Source organism: Saccoglossus kowalevskii, chromosome 21 (genome assembly GCF_978046115.1).
Source record: "Saccoglossus kowalevskii chromosome 21, keSacKowa6.1, whole genome shotgun sequence".
Classification (NCBI taxonomy): domain Eukaryota; kingdom Metazoa; phylum Hemichordata; class Enteropneusta; family Harrimaniidae; genus Saccoglossus; species Saccoglossus kowalevskii.
The window spans coordinates 22,639,133-22,660,177 of record NC_140661.1 but is presented as its reverse complement, the minus strand read 5'-3'; the positions used below and the strand labels follow the sequence as shown (position 1 = coordinate 22,660,177).

At 34.5% G+C, this 21,045-nt stretch overlaps 1 protein-coding gene and 1 pseudogene across 1 annotated transcript; one reads left to right on the top strand and one right to left on the bottom strand.

Moving 5' to 3' along the window:
* The first annotated feature begins 1,484 nt into the window (after window positions 1-1,484).
* On the top strand, window positions 1,485-2,998 carry LOC144349657 (sulfotransferase 4A1-like; annotated as a pseudogene).
* Window positions 2,999-6,005: 3,007 nt separating this feature from the next.
* On the bottom strand, window positions 6,006-12,261 carry LOC102800768 (sulfotransferase 1A3-like). Its single transcript, XM_078008163.2, has 5 exons — window positions 12,196-12,261; window positions 10,354-10,489; window positions 6,757-6,986; window positions 6,324-6,435; window positions 6,006-6,166 (listed from the first exon to the last, which is right to left on the bottom strand). Exons 1-5 carry the CDS (start codon window positions 12,259-12,261, stop codon window positions 6,006-6,008), a joined length of 705 nt encoding a protein of 234 aa, XP_077864289.2.
* Window positions 12,262-21,045: the final 8,784 nt, after the last annotated feature.

Below are 21,045 nucleotides of genomic sequence, written 5' to 3'. Positions count from 1 at the left end.
ATCAGTTATTGGGTGTATTTGAGGCCTGGTTTGCATAATATTGATATTGCGTTGTAACCTTGTAAATTGTGCCCATGAGAACTGGGTTGTTGTTTAAAGATTCATATTGAATCCTTAGTTTTAATTTGTTATGTGATTATAAATAAATTATTCAACAAAGAAGAATTCATCCATGACCAGCTTCACCTTGATACATGCAAACAGTTTGTCATCGAGACATGTTTGTTTTATTATTAGATTGTCTGGTGTATATTTTAAGACAGATCACAATATAATCGTCGAACAGGAAAGCACAGATTCGCCATGTTACACCTATGAGAAGTGATATGTATTATCGCCATACATTGTATAGTCTTTTCTAATGGCTCAGTTGAGTTCACATATGTATAAAGCTACATAATGTCACTTTTCTGATAAAACCTCACCTTTAATATTATTGAACAGAGGTCATTATTCCATACTCAATTGCCACCTACATGTTTTAAGGCTAGTTGTTTTCTACATTTCATGGTTTAATATATGGTTTGTATGATAGACGACAATAATAAAAGAGATCTGCATATGTACTACAGACCCGGGCATAGCAAATTGGTGGAAAAAGTATACTCCATAAGTAGGAAAAGTCATTCTCCTAATCTCAGCTTTAGCTGGATATATGATTGAAATATAATCGCTAAATTTAAAATTGGTGATGGAAAGTACATTATTAAACTACCGAAATGTTAAATTAAAATATTCCTTGTACATGTTTAACTAGTTTCTGTAGAAATTCGGTTTTGCTCCGGCTGGAGCAATAATGTAGTCAATAAAAAAGTCAAGCATACTAATAATGTTATCTTAATGTAGAATGTTTTGCCTGATTCTTGTTCTTAACAAAGTTTGTAGAATCGTATCCAACATCTTTGTGTTTTTAGAACACGTTTTATAAAAATTGCTTGATGGGTAATGTTCTTAATGCACAACTTTCTCAATTTTATCACGTGGCATAGTTATTCAAAACTCGAATGTGTTAATTGGATCACATTCTAAGGGATCTTTTTTCCATTTCTCTAAGGTTCTTTGGAAATGTTCAATATTCACACTTGATTTATACCACTTCTTGGGAAAAAAAGACGCCACAGTATTGTTAGAGCCCCTCTTCGATTGTGACAAAATATATGTTAGTATTAAATATTTAGCTGAGTATCTACCTGTATGGCATATCAAATAGTTCGGGGGGGGGGGGGGTCAAATACAAGCTTGGTATTTTATCTATTTCGTGTTTGACATGAATGTATGCATATGCAACATTATTGTTTTCGGTAATCCCAGAAGCATTCATAATGTTATGACTTAAAATAAACACGATATTGTTAGAAGCATTGCCAGCAGGAACAACAGCATATCATGAAGTTAAGGCATATGTACCGTTAAGAAAAGTTGAATGCATCAGAATCTTAACGACATCTTATTTTTATTTTTATTACCTTTTTCAGAATAACAGAATGTACACCTTTTATGAAGGGGTCCTAATGAAGGACATCTTCCCACTTTCGGTTCTAGACGTGTTGAAAACCTTGAAGTACGAGATGATGACGTATACATAGTGACATATACACAATCAGGTGTGACTTTATTATTGTATACAATATTAATATCAATATCAACTGAATTCTATAAAGTCACCATTACTGATAATTTGCCACAATAGAATATGAGATGCATGAACTAATGTAATGGGTGTGATGAAATCACAAATATCAATAATTTGGTGTGCATCTCAAACTGATCTCAATGTAAAAACCTTCACATCAAATACTTTGGAATATAATGTGAGACTCGATGACACTCTAAGAATCTGAAGCAACGAAACCACTTAGTGATGTCCTGCAATTGGCAAGCAATTTCTGATGCTGATATTTTGCAAGCGTCGCATTTATCACAGTGCACATATTATTGAATTGAATTGAATTGAATTGAATTGAATTTATTCACTTAATTTACAGGCAATATTGATAAAAAAATACAATACAAACAACACTGAAATACATTGTGAATAGGAAGCTGGAAAATAGTGTAAAACAATAGTCGAGTCCACCCCTTTTCTAGGTGACATGTCATGTCAGACAGAGAATTAAAACGTCATTACAAACTGTGTAAAATTCTATACAATGTGTGTACTAAAAATAAATTACCAATACTTTGTTCTTACATGAAGGTACAACATGGCTGCAGCACATTGTTTCACTTATATATGGAAATACCCAACTTGCGGAAGTTGATAAGATACCTCTTTACAACCGTGTGCCAATTATGGAGATACACCGACCGCATAATAAAATGCCTGATTATAAAATTCACCGAGACTGATCAAGACACATCTTCCTATAAAACTATTACCGCCACAATTAGTTCAAAAGAACCTCAGGTAATGACAGTAAGTTTTAATAAATTTTGAAATTAGCAAATGATATGCATACAATTAATTATAGATTGTGTTTGCTATTGCTTGTTCAATAACAGACAAGATCATATTTAAACATATGAAACTACTTGTATATTGATAAATAACGGAAAGTCCGATGATTGTCACCGAAGTATAACATAAGTTTGGGATAGTAAGACATCTTTATATCGAGGTTATCTATGTAGCAAGAAATCCCAAAGCCACTGCAGTTTCTTACTACGAGTTCAAGTCACATGGAGACTGTTCCTGAAAGGAATTTATGCCAAACTTTTAAAAAGGACATGGTAAGTAAAATATTAACTAAAGCATATCTAAATTTTTCCTTATTAAGTATATATTCTACTTGTAGTTATCAGACATTTCCATCAACATTCCTCTCAAGATTATGATGAATTTCTGAGAAGGACTCTTAACCATGTTTCTACTTCTGCTAACACAATGATCACAATTATCAATGCAGATTGGTTTGAAAGCGTGTCATATTCGTGAAAACAGAGAGAAAATGACAATGTATTATTTCTAACCCATGAAGACTTGAGTCGAGCATGTTAGCAATTTAATTACAACTAACACACCACATCACAATCGCTACACAAGCAATGATTTGTCTTTGCAATGTATTTAGCATGGATCTGCTGAACTCGCCAGTTATATGTTTTTTTCAAATATTTGGTTAACAATTGTACATGTAAACTAACACACATATATAACAAGATGGAAAAAGTATTACAATAATGAATATGTTCTCGAAGTCGAATACATATTCATGAAGTCGCACATATTCTTTAATGAGTTTACTGTTAATATTGAATCGTGTTGCTCACGAACAAAATATTGTCAAAACATTTCAACCAAAGCAAGTTTATCAAGAGATATTGAATACATAGACGGATAAAAATTGTGCAATATCAATCGGCAACTAAAGTGCAGAGTAGTATTTTTGGAACCAAGTTTCAAGGCTGAATATGTCTTGATATATGCCCATTTATATGTATGTTATTTTTTGCAGAAGATGATTTGGTCATATATGCTACATGCAAAATAGCATTTTGATCCGTTCAGCATTTATCATACACAAATGCCCAAGATGTTTGGTATTTTTTGCCGAAAATCTAAAATGGCGGCCAAACCACGTGAGAGATTGAAAATCATTTTAATTTTCCTCGTAATAATCTGTGGGCATACATATTGTATACAAGTTGCTTGGTTGAAGTATTCATCAGAAACAACGCTTAAAGTTTTGTTCATTTTTGTTATATGCTAAATTTTCTTATCTGTTCTGTTATTGTTTTAGAACCATTTCAGGTTGCAATTTGTATTATCTACTCTATAGATAAACATAAGGATATGAACAATTGGGTATAAAAATGAATTCAGACTAGTAATATTTCTCACAATAATCATTTTAATCAATACATTCATGTTCAACGTTCAATAAGACACAGAAAAGCACAATTATCTCGGAATTGAAATAGAGAAAAGTGAGCAGAAATAAACAGAGACTGTATATAATGAAAAGAACAAAAACCTATTTATATCTCATTGAATACAGGCAATGTTTGATACACATTCTATGTGACAAATGCACCAATCCTTCAAAACCCATGACAATATAGTGTATGCAGTCATCTCTCACATTATATTCAAACATTATACAAGAAACCAATGCCCTCTATTACGCTTCAAGATTACCAGAGATGAAACTATTTGAATAGCCGAACTAGTTTTCCTATAAATCATAGGCTCGACCCGCATCATGAGAACGAATGTATACAGCATGACAACTGATAGAACATAGACGGCGGCATACACCAAAATCCTGCATATTCTTGGGAACAAGTCATTGAAAATGGCACAGTTCCCGTTACTTTTTTTAAAGTTCTATTTGTGCTCGTCATATTAAAGCAGAGGAGTTGTCGCGAGCATGTCCTTGAAACTTGAGTTCCAAGTGGCGTATACAACAGATTGTTTATTTACATCAAAACACGTGTTCCGTGTAGTAGTAATATTGCCAAAAATAAAAACAGCTGTTATTCGGCCATATTTGATCTGATTATGAAACACACTGATATGTATGATGTATGTACCAAATACGAATAAAAATGGTACATAAATTGTAGAAATATACTAGTAAGACGAAAAAGTCAGATGGCTGTCAATCGGCCATCCTTCACCAGATTTTGAAACAAATTGTTATGGACATGCATCCTGACATGTATAAAATACATGTATGTGCCAAATTTGAATGAAAACTGATAGAGCACGTCCAAGATACCGCATAAAAAAGATGCCTGCCAGTCGACCATCTTTGATTCAATTGCGAAATAAATCGTCATGAACATGTACCCTAACATGTATAATCTATGTACCAAGTTTGAATGACAACTGACAAAGCATGTCCAAAATACAAAATTTTCAAAAAACAAGACGGCTGCCAGTCGGCCATTTTGAATCGAATCGCTAAACCACTGCATGTGCATATGTCCCAAATAAGGTACTAGGCATATGCAAAGAATGAACGGAATCGGCCCAGAGGATTCTGAAATATGACTCTGGACAGACTGACGCACGGACGGACACACGGATGGACAGACTCAGTAACTCACGGACGGTCGGGGACATGTATGATCTATGTACTAAATTTGAATAAAAACTAACAAAGCATGTCCAAAATCCAAGATGTGACTCCGGACGGACCCACAGACGCACGGACACATGGACGGACGGAGACCGAATTATAAGTCCCCGTTTTCGGACTTCGTCCGAACGGGGACTAATACATTCAGAATGGATGCACGAACAGGCACAGAAGTTCCATTATGCAATGGGATCATCAAATGTATCATAATACAACTTTATATAGAATTTTAACATTGTATGGTCAGGCACAGCACTGTACAAAATGATAATAACATATTACCTGATCTTACACGCTCATGTGCATGAGAAGCACATCTGAAATTAGTACTTTGATTATTCTTCATACTGTCAAAGCTGCTTCTCAGTGTTATTTCCCGAATTGTTGCATCGTCGCATTTTTTCCCCAAGAAACAACTTACTCTTCGAACAATTGACGAAAGGTCCTAAGAGAAATAAAAACACTCAAATGAAGTAAATTGTCTCGTTTTTTAAATTGGATGGATTTTTCTTAAAGCACAACGACAGAGAACATGTTTTGCCGTGATCCATTATATATGTCAAACTTGGCCCATAATATACTCATAATTCCCAGCCAAGTTATCTTAATGCAATAATTTGTGTGACAGTTAATTTTTTTGTAATATGCGAATTTGAAAACAGACAATAGATAATGAATTGTTGAATTGGTGACAGTGTACTATAATTATGATCGGTTGATTTAATATTTAAACTGGTAATTATATCGTGGTACACTTTCCCGGAAACAAGTTCTAAAACGCTTGTTAACAATATATTCCAATTCTGTAGAAACTTCCAGCTAGCACAGTTTTTATTTTTAACCCAATATAGTCAATTGATACTGTGAAAATCGTAATATTTTTTTGTTGGCTATGACGATTTAATAACAACAAAACACTCATTATGCAATGAAAGAGACGCATCCACGGTCATGTTTGCTTGTATTACACAATGTAAAAATACACACACGAATCATGTCTTCGTAAGTAATAAATAATACATTGTCATCATCTCTATGTTGCCACCAATATGACACGTGTTCTAACCAACTCCCACATATAACTTTTGTAGGTAACAAATCAGAAAACAAAACATCCATGTAAGTACACTTCAAAAATTGTAATGATAAGTAAGTTCTTTCTCAGACTTGTTGTCATCCAAGCGAAGTGTAATAGGCAGGGGAAGAAATATATAGTATATGTACACCATATATACTCACCATGACCTTTTAAAAAGTTTCCGACAAATTCCTCCCATGGCCAATCGCCATGGGCCTTGAATTCGTGATAAGAAACTGCAGCGTCTTTGGGATTTCTTGCCACGTAGATAATCTGTTCATAAAATTAGTAACATTTACAACATTTATTTACGAACATCTTTCTGTAATAATACTAATATATGGTGATATTATCGATATTTACATATGATTGTGTCACGTGTGGCACATAGATAAAATTATATTATTCAACATTTCATTGTATAATTATTAATTTTATGTTTCGTAAATTTTATTCCTGATTTAAATATTTCCTCCTTCGTATGGGTTCAGTCATTGTCACAAGTTTATTGTTTAAAGCACGTGAAATAAGTTTTCATCACCATGGAAGTTTCCTGTATGAAACAAACGCTCCTGATAACCGCTATTGCTATACCTTGGGTTTCTTTTGAAGTATCTGCGGTGGCAATAATTCCACTGGAAGGTGTGTTGAGATTAATCTCGGGGAATCTGCTTTTTCCAGAAGTTTATAATTAGGTTCTTCATTCTCATGAAATGGATGGTATTCCATCATAGGTATGCGTTTGCGAAGAGATATTTTATCAACTGCCTCAAGGTGAGTGCTTCCATATATGAGTGAAACGATATGTCGTATCCACGTGGTACCTATACAGAAACAGCAGAGTGTCAGTCATGTGGTGACACATACTATATCGTAGTGCTGGTATGTGTATAGGTGTATTGCTGTGGGGGGGGGCAATTGAGAGAAACTGTCGTCTTAAATAAACTAATAATGAAAAATAAAAAAACGCCCCTCATCCTACCATTTACTATTAAATATGATATACGAATTGACACACTAATCCAATTGTTCTTGAAAATATAAATATTCATCAGAAGGGATACTTTGTGCTATATGTCTTGTTATATTGAATAACTATAAATTTTTATTAATGTATGTTATTTTATGACTTCTCATTTGCTAAAGTTGTACAAAATGTTTCAAATAATCTGTACCAGGTTAGCTAATGTCTATGCAATTCAAGTGATACCTCTCTTCACATGCATACTTTGAAATAAAACGTCTTGAAAAGAATAACTAACCCACTTCAATCAAGGAAAAATAGGCATAAACTAATTGCCAGCTAAATTGTTTTGTATATTTCAATGTAACGTTTAGAATTTTCATTGTGGCAAGTGTAATATGATAATTGTTTATGAAACGCTGAAGATGATTGAAGGATGCTTGGAACAAAGCGTGTATTATTTGGCTGTTGAAATAAGGTTAGACTATTATTCTATTCTGATTGTAATATTTGATAACTGAACTCTCCAAATTAGCGTTTGTGTTATGATTCTTATATGTTATTGTTATGAAATGCATTCAAGTGATAGTACCTGACACACCTATATTCAAAATGGTTACGCTGTAGTCGCTGATTCTCAATTTGTTTTGGTCTAATAATAAATGCATCTTGTTGCGTATTGGTGGGTTACTGCTACCATTTCTGCTCATAGTATTTCATAAGTGAGTATCAATGAAATGCTAGACGTTTGGTTAAGGGGTTCACATTTCTTCATAACTTGATAAACATGTGCAAACAAGATCGTAAAATGGTTCTTTACATTGTTTTTCGCATAATGCATATTTGTACTTTCAAATGATATTTCTAACTGACTAATCAAGTTTGGTCACTGACTGGTCGAAAAACAACAATATAATGTGCTAGCCAACCACGCAAACGCCTTTTGTATTTTATCTTTTTTCGACCCTTTAAATCATAGCTTCTCTTCTTACTTCCTTTTAATTTAAAATCGAGCATGTTTTTACGTAACAAGCTTCATCAAAGATACCACCCTGTGCGTTCTATTTGACGATGCAAGAGAAAGTGGCCGGCTTGCTGGTAGTATTTCACGTTTAAAAATTTTTTTTGGATAAAACAACTCCTACAAAATGACAGTGCGTATCAAGGTGATTAACCGCAAAATTAAAAAAAAATGCCATACTAGAATTGTTACTTTGCTTTCATTTGCTGGGCTCTTAATAAAGATCACCTTACGAACTGATCCATACACAGGTATGAATGTACCCCGCCAGTACATAAATTGCCATGATTCATAATTTTGAAATTCAGCGAGCAAAGCATATTGAGCCCACAACGTTGGTTTTACTCTGACTTGTCTGAATCCTGAAAATCAAACTATTGCTTACATTTTTAGCTTTCAATTCTCATTCCGTGTGTCCATTTCTCGTGAACAACACCATGTCAATGTAACAAAATTGTAATTGTATTATAATAATAGAACAAAATCTGTCAATCGGAGTTTAGATATAATGAAATTACTATTTCACAAGCTCACACAGAGAGTCGTCGTAATTTGAATTATAATTCAAAGCGTCCTCTAATAATAAAAACAAACATGGCTGCCACCTAACTCTACACAAAGTAGTTCGCTGATTCTGTTCTAAACATTTTGGATTTTATTACTCTCATGGTGTTTCCTTGGAAGGAAAAAAATGTATAATAATAAGGTTATTATGACGATACCTCAAAGTATGTGAAACTCGGGTATTTCTCGCACCAAGTCCACCGCGAGATATTTCGTTTTACACACAATGGAGGACGTGGATAACCGGATTTGGGCTCCGGTGCGAATCTCCCAATTTCATAAATATAACCGTATTCGAATCTCAGGCTAGCTAATTTGGCGTGGTAAGGAGCATACAGGCATTTATACCGCCTGGGGGAACGAACAACTGACTTGTCAAATAAAAATAAATACAAATGCAAGTGTTAAACAAATAATTCATTCAATATAAGGATGCCATAACAACAACAGTTTCTGAACGTTACAAAATATGTGCCTCACAGAAAATATGCGGCAATGTCAATCCCACAAAAAGAGTCCACTCAGATCTGTCCAAGTTTAATCTTCGGCAATCGCCATACCAAACTGTCGAACGTCGTAAACATTTCCGGTACCTCGTCGGCTCTGCCTCGAAGGTCTGGCTGCAATACGATCCGCAAAGCGTTCTTGGTGTCTTCTGGGTTGTTTTCTGATCCGCAGTAAATCGAATAAGTGCCTCTAACGTGTGTGCTACGTGCATGTACGCCGACTTGGTGCTCTACGAAACACGTTAGTGTTCACGGTTTCAAAGCAACCCGCTTTCAGCTTCCGCCATTTTATCTGTGTCCTGCACTTTCTTCTCTTGCGTGCGGAGTGGCGTGACATCCTGGGACGCACAAATCAGTGTAGCGCGTTTCAACAGGCGTCAATCATGAGACCAAAACTTTTCCATGACGTCACAAATATGGGTTACCATAATAAATAACGCACGGGCCCGTAGTAACAAGAAATTTAAAGAAAACTACATACAATTAAAGAAACAGTAAAATTACCCTGGTTTCATATGCACTCATCTGCACATCGGTCGATACTCCAGTTGTACTGCCTTCGTACATACTTTAGTAGGTATTCTCGTAATAACTTCATATAGTTGCAACGGCTTTAATCTACATTAAAATGTTCATGAATGGGGTTCTTTGGGGGTGCTGATTACAAATACTTGGCTTTTACATTTTAAGAGAAACACTTAAACCTATCGCCTGGTCACCGTCATCTTAGATTAAGATGATCGGGACAAAATTTCTATTTAGTTCTAATCTTTTGCTGAAAATATTCGAAATTACCAACTACAAAAATGTATTTGAAAAGAAACGTTTCAAAACTGTGTCAAGATATATGGTATATATGTATATTGCAGAGGCGGGCGAGATTTGATCACCATCCCTCGCGCCGAAAGGCGTGACCTTACTAGGGGGTCTGGGCATGCTCACAGACAAACTAGACCCTCTGAAATCTAGACCCTCTGAAACACTATTTCCTGTATTTTGAGGGGCAAATTTTCAGCTTTCAATATTTCAACATGATTCCATATTTTTACAATGCAACAAAAAAAAACACAAAAAAAACAAACATTTACAAACATTAATTATTATAGATAATTCATAATAAAATGATTAAATCATACCTGATTTGGGATACGTCACTGTGAATACGTCATCATCTCGTACTTCAAATGTTTTCAACGCGTCTAGAACTGAAGCTGGGAAGATTTCCTTCATCAACACTCCTTCATAATAATATAATTTGTACATTTTGCTTTTCTGAAAAAACAAAACAAAATACAACAATGCAGAATATATTCGTATTCACAATCAAAAATGATGGTATAGAGAATATATTAAACAGTGACAGGCTTGAAAATGTTAGTACATGTTCAAAAGCTTTGAACGCTTTGGAATTTGGTAATATCGTTTTTACTAAACACAACAACAACAACAAAGTTTGTAATAGTGACCAATATTTAAAATATAAACCTGACTGTGTTTTTCATTTGCTTTCGTCTTGCACGACGTATGCAAATCCGTCTACTTAGTTACTAGTATATAGAAATGTCATGCAATTATTGTAGTATTCATGTCATCGAATCACAATACAACAGCATTGAAGCAGTTTACAGTAAATGTCAACTTTGGCTTTTATTTTATTTTAATTTGCGATCTATTATTTATTTGTTGACATTTTTTTGCTAATTACAATGCCACGTGTCATATGCTTGTATGTGGCGATAGTTAAAAATATACCGCATCACAAGTACGTAACAAAAACATAAATATTAAAAAATTGTAAAAGCAAAATAAATAAATGAATTAAAATACACGCTGTACAATACATCATATTTTAATCAGAGTAATTGTGTATGTTATAATACTTTCCATGAGCACTAAGACCTGACCGGACTAAATAATACAGGCTAATTTTAGCTTCTTTCCATCACGTGGTTGGGATGAATATTCATATACATTGCTGTGCTGGTATAATGTTTTACATGACAAGTTTTGTTAATTCCACTGACCGTACAGTAAAATTAGGGAATTTCATCCCAATATGCTGTGGTGGCTTTTATGAAGGCATATAATGTATTTTACAAGCTTTCATTACGATGCGTAGGACCTACAAGGAGTAGCATTGTATATTTTTTCTTTTAAGTAAATGGTGAAATACTTACAGGTAATTAAAATATAGAACCACGAAAGCAAAACATTACTTGCTGATTCCCCGCTATGGTTATCAATATGACCTTCGAGACACTTTATAACAAGTCAACAAGTGTTTAGTGAAGACGTCACTAATTACGTGACAGTGTAATTTCAATGTAATGTAATGTAATGTTGACATCGCACCCGTTTACAGTCGTCACAAAAAATGCATTGCCACTAACCTTTCCTAGACATACATGGTAATATTTTAATGAAAGTAAGCTTAGAAAGAACTACCGTACTCTGAAGCACATCTTCAAAATAGAAAACAAAAATTGTGTTTATTGCATGAAAATCATTGCAATATATCTTATTTATTGCAACTTGTCTTTGTCATTCATATTTACAGCAAGCACTGTGCTTCTAATAGAGCAAATACAGCATTTTAAAATATAACTGCAAGCAATGATTAGGGTGGTTCCAAGTACCATAGTTTAGTAATTATAAATATTATATATATATAAATATCAACAATTCCCAAATAACATTTTTTGAACAACATGGTGAAACGGCAGTGGGCTCAAACGTCGTAGGGAAGTGAAGCATTACGCAAACGTTATTGATTCGCTGCGCTGCCTCATTAGGATTTATAAGGAATACGTGTCGGTGTGCCCGAAAGAAGAAAATTTAAAGGGATTTTATTTACAGCCCCTCCGAAAATACGAAGAGTCATCCAAAATCTGGTTCAGCAAACAACCACTAGGCCACAACTTATTGAAACTGATTGTACCGGAGTTATTTAAAGCAGCGGGGATAGATGGGAATTTTACCAACCACAGTTCATGAGCTACAGCGGCTACTAGTCTCAACGAAAGTGGTATTGACGAACAGCCCATTACGGAACATACAGGACATCGTTGAGTTGAAGGTAAATATACTTGTATTATATTACCAATTGCCAGACTTTCATGCACCGCCAGTTACATTCGTATTTAAAAAATGAAGTGATCAAAACGTATCAGAAACGATTCTATTTTTATCCAGTTTTGCTACTGGGCCACTTCCTATGAGACAGATAGAATTAGATAGAATTCTATTGTCGTGTAGTGGAGGGGGCGGCAGCATCTCAAACTTGTACGAGAATTAACTTTGTCCTTTTTCCAATAGGAGTTCGTAGCTATAAACGATCGTCCCAGAACTTGGAGAAGAAAGTCAGCAATTTTTAAATGGTGCCAGCTCGTCTTGTTCAGATCAAGACGTTTCAGTTTCCAAGAAGATGAAAACCGACACAAATGAAGATGAAGCACCGAATGTTTACATCGAAGAACTGTGTTTTCAGTATTAATATACAAAAATCGATTGATTTCATTGTTAGTTTCAAATCTATGTAATAATTATAATCAACCATGATGTAATAAATATTCATGATTGTTTATTTGCATGTTTATTCAGAGATAAGTTGCGATATAATTCCTAGGCTTTGCCGCCAAATGATATCACGACCGTTCCGACGGAGTGGTAAATTCGAGCCAGGATATCAGAAACGAGATTATTTTCTGATATCCTGTCGGGTGTGGGGTCCTGACGGTTTCGATATCTTCGCCATGCAAGATATTTCCTTCAAAATATCATCCCAATACGTGGTCATTCTCGAAAATATCGCCCACCTTTTCTATTGTTAAATGACTGAGAGGAATCTATATATCATTAGAGACAATGCCAAGCTCGTACATTTACTTTGTACGCAATTATTATAATATGAAGTATAATAGTTTCGTTATTGTGACAAATGGCATAGGTGGAGTTGATCATAAATCAGAATCGCAACAAACAATCGAAACCAAAACAGGGAATCAAGATCAATATATTACCTACCATGTGCCTTCAAGAAAATTGTGTACCTTCCAGACACAAAAGACACAATGACCTACATTGTGCTAGACATCTGAGGGGTGTGCCTGAATTGCTTAATTTTTAGGTTTCGCAGATGTGTGTCAAAATCACCAGTCTGGTTTTAATAAATCATCACACGTTCAAACTTCTCTAAAGTGTTCAACTATAAACAAGCATTGTAGAACTTTTCTTCAATTATATCGTTTGGTTCATGTGGTGAATATTTTTGTACATAATTGAGGTGTTTGCCCATCATTCATAATAGCAATACTGTCAGTAAATACTTAAATGAGGAAATAAAAGCATACTGCAGAAAACATTCTATTAGTGACTGGGAATTGCATACAGATGACTGAATTCATGATGAAATGATTGGTGTCTAATTGTCAGTGACCGATGTCAAAAGATCGATTAGAAAAGTAATGAAGAATCAAATCAAAATCAATCTTAAGAAGACGAGATTGTCATATAAGGGAATATACTTAGTATATACTTATACCTAACTGTAGAACAACATTATGAAGTGCAATGGAAAGGCAAAACTATATAGTGAAACATTGTAATTCATGACAAGTTGTTCAAGCAGGAATTCGAGAAGATAAGTTTCTCAACAGTATTTCTGAAGGATTTTGTAGCATGAGATTGGAGATGATTAGATTTAGTGAATGATTTATTTTAACGGGTTTATGCTATCTTTACAGTGATACAAAGCTGCCTTAAAATATTGAAATCTACTTGGGAGTATTTTACAAGCGCAGTTACAGAAATAGTGTACATAATATCAAAACCGAAATGACTTTAATTTAGGAAGAGATATTAATATATATGTTTGCGTTATATAATTTTCTCTACAAATTCATTAATTTGTATCGATAATGCAAACTCTCTTGTTGCGAATATAGAAAAAAATATTGACTCATTTTAATGGGGAATATAAGTGCACATACAACTGGTTGATTGTGTTTCAATAATTATAGTAGTACCAATAAGCCATTCCACAAATACCAGTAGTCTAGAAAAAATATCCTGACAAAATCGATGGAAGCAAAACATCACTAACCCCCTCAAGGGAATCAGGTGCACGTGTAGGCTAAGCATCTGCTGCTGGCATGCCACACCCGTCGTGATGTTCCAAAGTCATGTCAGGAAAAAAAATGTCAACTCAAGTTTACTGGACAAACAACCACACCAAGTCACAAGGACAGAAATGACCACATACATCAATCAAATAACAAATCTGCAGTCATGTTACAGACGGAAATCCCATAGGAAGCCACCAAATCATGTTGATGACCAAACAACTTCTTAAATGCGCGTTAAAGTCGGAATCTAAATAACTAGAACCTGCTCTTGAGTGACACACAAGCTGTGAAATATAAACTCCATAAGCTGGAGATGTAGGAAAATTGTTATCAATATATATTGATATATCGACACAATGGTCCAAAAAACGTATGAAATTGACAATTTCAAAAATAAAATAAATGGTATAGTTTTAATATTTATGAAAATTCACATTTACCTTTTCTAAAATATTCAGAAAGGATTTTTAAGATGAACACATTTCCACTTAATATTTTGGTTGACATATATCTAAATATATCTACATGGAATTTAAAATTATCACAGAGATATCTCACACAATTTTGTCACTCCCGGTACATAATGATGCACGGAACATTTTTCCTTCGACCACTTCTGAAAATTACGTTATAGATTAATTTCAATTTCACCATATGAATGGAACATATGGAGTAGTAACTATCTAACAGGTGAATCTGGATTTAGTGTGTGCTTTGTCAACTAGTATTGGCCTGGTATACTGTAGAATTGATTACTGCTTTGTAGTGCCACTAAATAATCCCTGTATTCATATTTTATGTACCAGCAAAAATGGGATAATTGTGCGTATTTTAAATGGAAAACCACAAAAAATGTGATCTATCGTGAATAATTATAGAAAACGTTTCTATTTTTTTTATTAATATTTATACAATTCAATTAAATATGTATGAATAGAGATCCGTTTGAAGCACATTTTGACAAGCAAGAACACGGACTAAATAATAATTTCGCTTTATAAACCGTTATCAAAATGCACCAGACATATTGTGAAGGTTGAGCCACAAACAAAGCAATTATATTTTAACGAGCCTTGTGCCATTCTAACTACAGTCAATTTACCTAAGAATGTAACCGAGATAAAATCTAACATGTATAGTTTATAATTTAACTAAATATGTGGTAGTATGACATGTTTTTTCAGATGTATCCAGCAATTAGAAACTGTAGAGTAAATGAAATTATTTCAAATTTGAAGTATGATACCGAACTAACGTCATGATTAATCACAATTAATGTACATTTACATTTTCATGCATAATAGTTCAAGCCCCGTTGATAATATAATTGTACAATGTCAACCTTTTTTTCAAAAACGTTATCTTGAATTTTCTTCTCACTCTATCGAAGATGGATTGATAATAATTACTCATATCTAAGTCCAATAAATGATTTTTGACAATTTGTGTTCGTAAAATTAGCTTACCGGTAATCCCTACACTGTCTATATTAACATAAAATTAGCATATAGTATGACATCCTTATCGCCCAGAATACCTTGAAATTCATTTCTGCGCAGGCGTACACAACTTTATTTTCATGTTTCACTGCTGTGAAATTTTCATGTTTTTGACTTCTGGGCAATTTATTTTAACGAAATGCGGGGAAAATGTCGTTGACAGTGATATTGATTGGGATTGGGATGACATAATTGAAGAAGGAATCCAGTATTTAGATGCAAGATATATGCATCGTCACCACCACCGTCGTCGTGTGTGGCTTCAAGTTGGCCTCTGACCACAAAGAAGAATGAATTTTAACTAGAAAAAACGAATGAAAATAAGAGAACCGCAATCGAAATAATATTTGCCATTTCTTGGGATATCTAACCTCCAAACGTCACTATGTATACGTCATCATCTCGTACTTCAAATGATTTCAACGCGTCTAGAACTGAAGCTGGGAAGATGCTGTCCATCAACACTCCTTCATAATAATATAATTTGTACATTTTGCTTTTCTAAAAACAAACAAACATACTAAGAACATATTATGCAAATAATGATTGTTGTTGTCAGAGAAAGCAAGGTCAGACCCATTTTATTCAAGTTATTTACATGTCAAGTATAGTGTGGGTCGGAAACGCAGTGCTAATCAAAGTGATTTGCTTGTAAAATAATGTTGATATTATTTAGCAAGTCACTAATGTATATACGAACAGACTTATTTTTTACGTAACCACTACCGAGTTTATAAAACAATATTGGCTAAATTGACTTTCACAAAGCTCTCTAACGCTTCATTCACATTAAACCTTTCGATTACGTCGAAAGATCATGCAATTTATGTATTACTTATACCAACAAGTGTACTGAGCAATATTTAGCAATTTACACTGATGATTAGACCAAACAAGCAATTATCCCACGCGGATAAAGACGGAGGGAATCAAGGGACATGAAGAAAGCTTGGTCAAAGCAATGTATTAGCTGTGATGTTTTATCATCAATATTAGCTGTGTCTGCGGTTGCAAAGTACGACGCCTAATTAAAGTCATGTTAACTGACCATTTATATTAGGTTTAATTTGTTATTATTATTACAACAAGGCACATGGGTTATATACTGTTGCATGGGAGTTGAATTGTAACTCCAAGAATAATGTGTCACCCGTCCATTGCTTAGACAATTTCTACATATGTTAACCATATGAACATTATAATTGGTGAGAAATCGTGGATAAATAGACCAGTTCATCTGTAAAAAGGTGGCGAAAATCGTTGGTAAGGAGAACAGTTCAGTTATAGATATTTTTAATAATATGTTGTCCCACTTTTCGTGACACAATCGTAGCAAGCAAAGAAATCATATTATTTGAATGTAGATGTTTTACAAATTAACAAATAAAAAAATATAACCCTCAATTCGATAGTTTGTTATATCCCTTCGCGCCATTTCTTTCGAAAGATGCATACATGAATTTTGGTAGATGTTGTAGAAAATTAGCGTGACAACAATGCATCATTTCTAAATACCACACTGTCATTATTGTCACAGATGGTGGTGTCAGATATGGTACACAGTAATGAACGAAACACATTTTTCTAGCCAAAATTAGGTCCTTAATTAATACATTGCTCTATATAACTGCGAAAATTCATAAAATAGCTACCTTACAGGTGAATCTGGATCTAGAGTGTGCTTCTTTTACTTCTATGGCCTGATAGGCTGTAATGCAGGAGACTGGTTTGTGGGGTCAATATATAGTTCCGGTACTGTATTTTATGTACATGCAAAAATCAGAAAATATGAATAATTTTAATCGGTATACGATTTGACACGCATCGGAAAATTCAGGTAACGGATAATTATACACCCACACTACTTCAAAAATAGTCAAAATATGACGTTATTTTAAATTAGTGGGCTGTGTCTTGCACTGTATGTGACAACATTTCTTGTTTGACAGTCAATTTATCATGTAAATTAATGAGTTCAAACGTTTCAGAAGGGCGTGGTGCCGAAGGCATATATTAGAAACCGATTTCGGATGGATAGAATTAGCAGGATGAAACTAATATAAATTTTCTGCGCACACTTATATGTTATTATGTTGCGCAAGTTATTTGAAACATCCACTATCGTTAGACAATAGTAGTATGAATAAAATCATCCATAAGCTTAATGAATACATACAAGGAAAAGGAAATCTAGCAACACTGAATTGACAGTGTCCACGAACTAACAATTCAAAATATCACATGTCATGTGATTGCAGCATGGTTAAAGGACGGCAGTCAACGCGCCAATCTGATGCACGTTGTGCGATGACTCTTTCCCTTTTAAGTAAATGGTTCAAACTTCCATGAATTAACCATATTTATCTATAAAACGCAAAGGAAGAATGCAATACAATCACGTCAGAAGGTATCACGAGCACATTTCCAACTGCAAATCTATTTTTATAGTGAAGTAAAATTAAAATATAAACAGTATTTCCATTTTTTTTTCATTTTTATTTTTAAGTTTGTTAGGGAGTTAGCTTTATGTAAGATATGGCGCCCTCATCGTCCATACTGATAACCCGCTTGTTTATATACTTAATGTTTGCAGCCTCTTTCTGACCTCAGGGTGGTATATAAAATAGCGTCTTAGATATACTGTCAGTGTTCAGGCACTCGTCTTGTCATTAATTATCTTCAATGAACAGAACCCATCACATGGTGTCAGAAGTGGTGAAGTTTTGGGTAAAATAGTTTGGATCGCAGTAGAAAAGCCTGGATTACAACACAGCTACCAAAACGAAAACTACTCAGCAAAGAGAAAATACAAGACTGGCAAGTTTGACTCCGTACATGTGTTTGAGCACAGATCGTCGTTATTATTGTTGTGAACAGTTTGACAATATCACCAATTGAATATATGTGAGTGCAAACATTTTTTTGAAATATCCAGCCTTCAAACTGACCCAGATGTGTGCAGCACAACACTTCAAAACCGTGAGTAAAATCAACATTTCTTGTCAGCGTTGACCCAAGTGATTGATCATGGCAACAAACAATTCCATTCCCGCTCCAGAACCAATGAACTGTAATTGAAATATAGCAATAAATTGGCAGGCATATCATGAATCATATGAAGATTACAAAACAGCAACTGAGCTTGATAAGAAAGATAAGCCCATCCAAGTTGCCACTCTCAAGATGTTAATGGGTACAGAGTGTAAGAAAATACTGAAAATATTGCAACTCACAGATGATGAAATAAAGGAGCCTAAGACAATATTAGATAAGTTAGAAGCACACTTCGTACCAAAACGCAACGTTCTGTATGAAAGATATGTTTTTTTTACAACGCAGAACAACAACCCAATGAAACCATGGACCAGTTCGTAATCCGACTACGTCAGTTAGCAGAACTATGCACATTTGGCACATTCGAAGATGAGATGGTTAGGGATAGATTGGTCCTTGGCTGTAAAGATTCCGTAGCAAGAGCAAGATTATTCAGAGAGCAAGCAAGTGATTTACAAAAAGTCATAGAAACACTTAGAATAGTCAACAGCTAAGTCAAATGGGAAATGATGTCACAGTCAACCCAGTCAACTATGTAAAGAAAGGAGGTGAACATACAGAAAGCAATCGGCATAAATATACTGAGCATCGCAAAGAAAGCCCAAGTATAAGCAAACGAAAGAAAAGTCCTCCCAGTGTAGATATTGTGGTAGCAACCATGAACGTGACAAGAACAAATGTCCAGCCTATGGTAAGACTTGCAGGAATTGTGGTAAGCAAAATCACTTTTAATCTGTACGCAAACAGAAGCGTCAAGTACAACAAAATCTACACCAGCTGCAGAATGAAGTATCAGATTCTGATAATTCCATATTAAAGATAGATACTATTGGTACAGTTCAATGTGGAAATAGAAAGAAATTCTATATACCAATAACATTTCGTGATACGACTGGTGAAACATAAATAAATTGTAAATTATACACTGGTGCAACCTGTAATGTGATGACATATAATGACCACTGTGACATAAAGCAGCATGGTAAACCAGCATTAGAGAAAACAACAGCGAGATTGCAGCTGTATGACGATAGCATAGTAAATGCTATTGGTGAATGTAACCTGATCTGCAAAGTTAAAGATAAAGAATACACACTGAACTTCAAAGTTATAGCTGGAAAACAGAAACCACTACTATCTGGTGATACATGTACAAATATGGGACTGACTACTCTTAATGTTGTGAATAGTATTTCACAGGATGCAACCCCTACATGCACACCTAAAGATAGCATCATCAAACAATACAATGATGTGTTTGAAGGTTTAGGGTACCTGCCTGGTGAATACAAAATTGAAATGGACTCAACTTTTAAGCCAGTACAGCATATACCAAGACGCATTGAAATTGAAAGCCAAAATAAATGAAATAGAAAGAAAGGCACCATAAAAGAAGTTACTAAATCCACAGACTGGATGAGCAGTATTGTAGCTGTTCTGAAACCAAACAAGTTGAGAGTATGTCTCGATCCCAGAAATTTAAATCGAGCAATTAAACGTCCCAAATATCATATGCCAATGCTAGACGAAGTTATCCGATGCCAAAGTACTCTCGATTTTAGATGCCAAAGATGATTTCCAACAGGTCAAACTGGATGAACAAAGCTCTTACCTGACAACGTTCTGAACACCTTTTGTCATGTACAGATATGTATGGATGCCATTTGGCATTTCATCAGCTTCGGAAGAATTCCAACGCCGCCTTCATGATACATTGGATAATATTCCTGGTATTGAATTCATTGCAGATGACATACTTGTGTTTGGATGTGGAGACACTTCTCAACAGTACATGGAAGACCATAACAATAAGCTAAGAAATTTACTGCAGAGAGCGAGAGAGGTTAACTTGAAATTAAACAAAAAGAAGCTGAGATTATCGCTCAAAGAAGTACCATTTGTGGGAGAGCTAATTACCACTGATGGACTCAATGCAGATCCTCAGAAAATACAGACGATACAGAATATGCCCAGACCAGATAGCAAGAAAGCAGTACAACGTTTACTTAGATGCGTCAACTACGTTAAGACGCTGAAAGAAGGCAAAACTGTATTTGTATGGGAATCGCAGCAAGAAGAATCGTTCAGTCAAATAAAGCATCTTATCACACATGCATCAATTCTGAAATACTACGATGTAAATGAAAAGGTA

Excerpts from the sequence above, each read along its gene's own strand:
- LOC102800768 (XM_078008163.2), bottom strand. The coding sequence starts at position 12,261 with ATGGGCTGTTCGTCAATACCACTTTCGTTGAGACTAGTAGCCGCTGTA. Across the intron at positions 10,490-12,195 it reads TAGCTCATGAACTGTGGTTG|AAAAGCAAAATGTACAAATT; the intron begins GTAAAATTCCCA and ends TTGTTTTTTCAG. Across the intron at positions 6,436-6,756 it reads TACTTCAAAAGAAACCCAAG|ATTATCTACGTGGCAAGAAA; the intron begins GTATAGCAATAG and ends TTTTATGAACAG.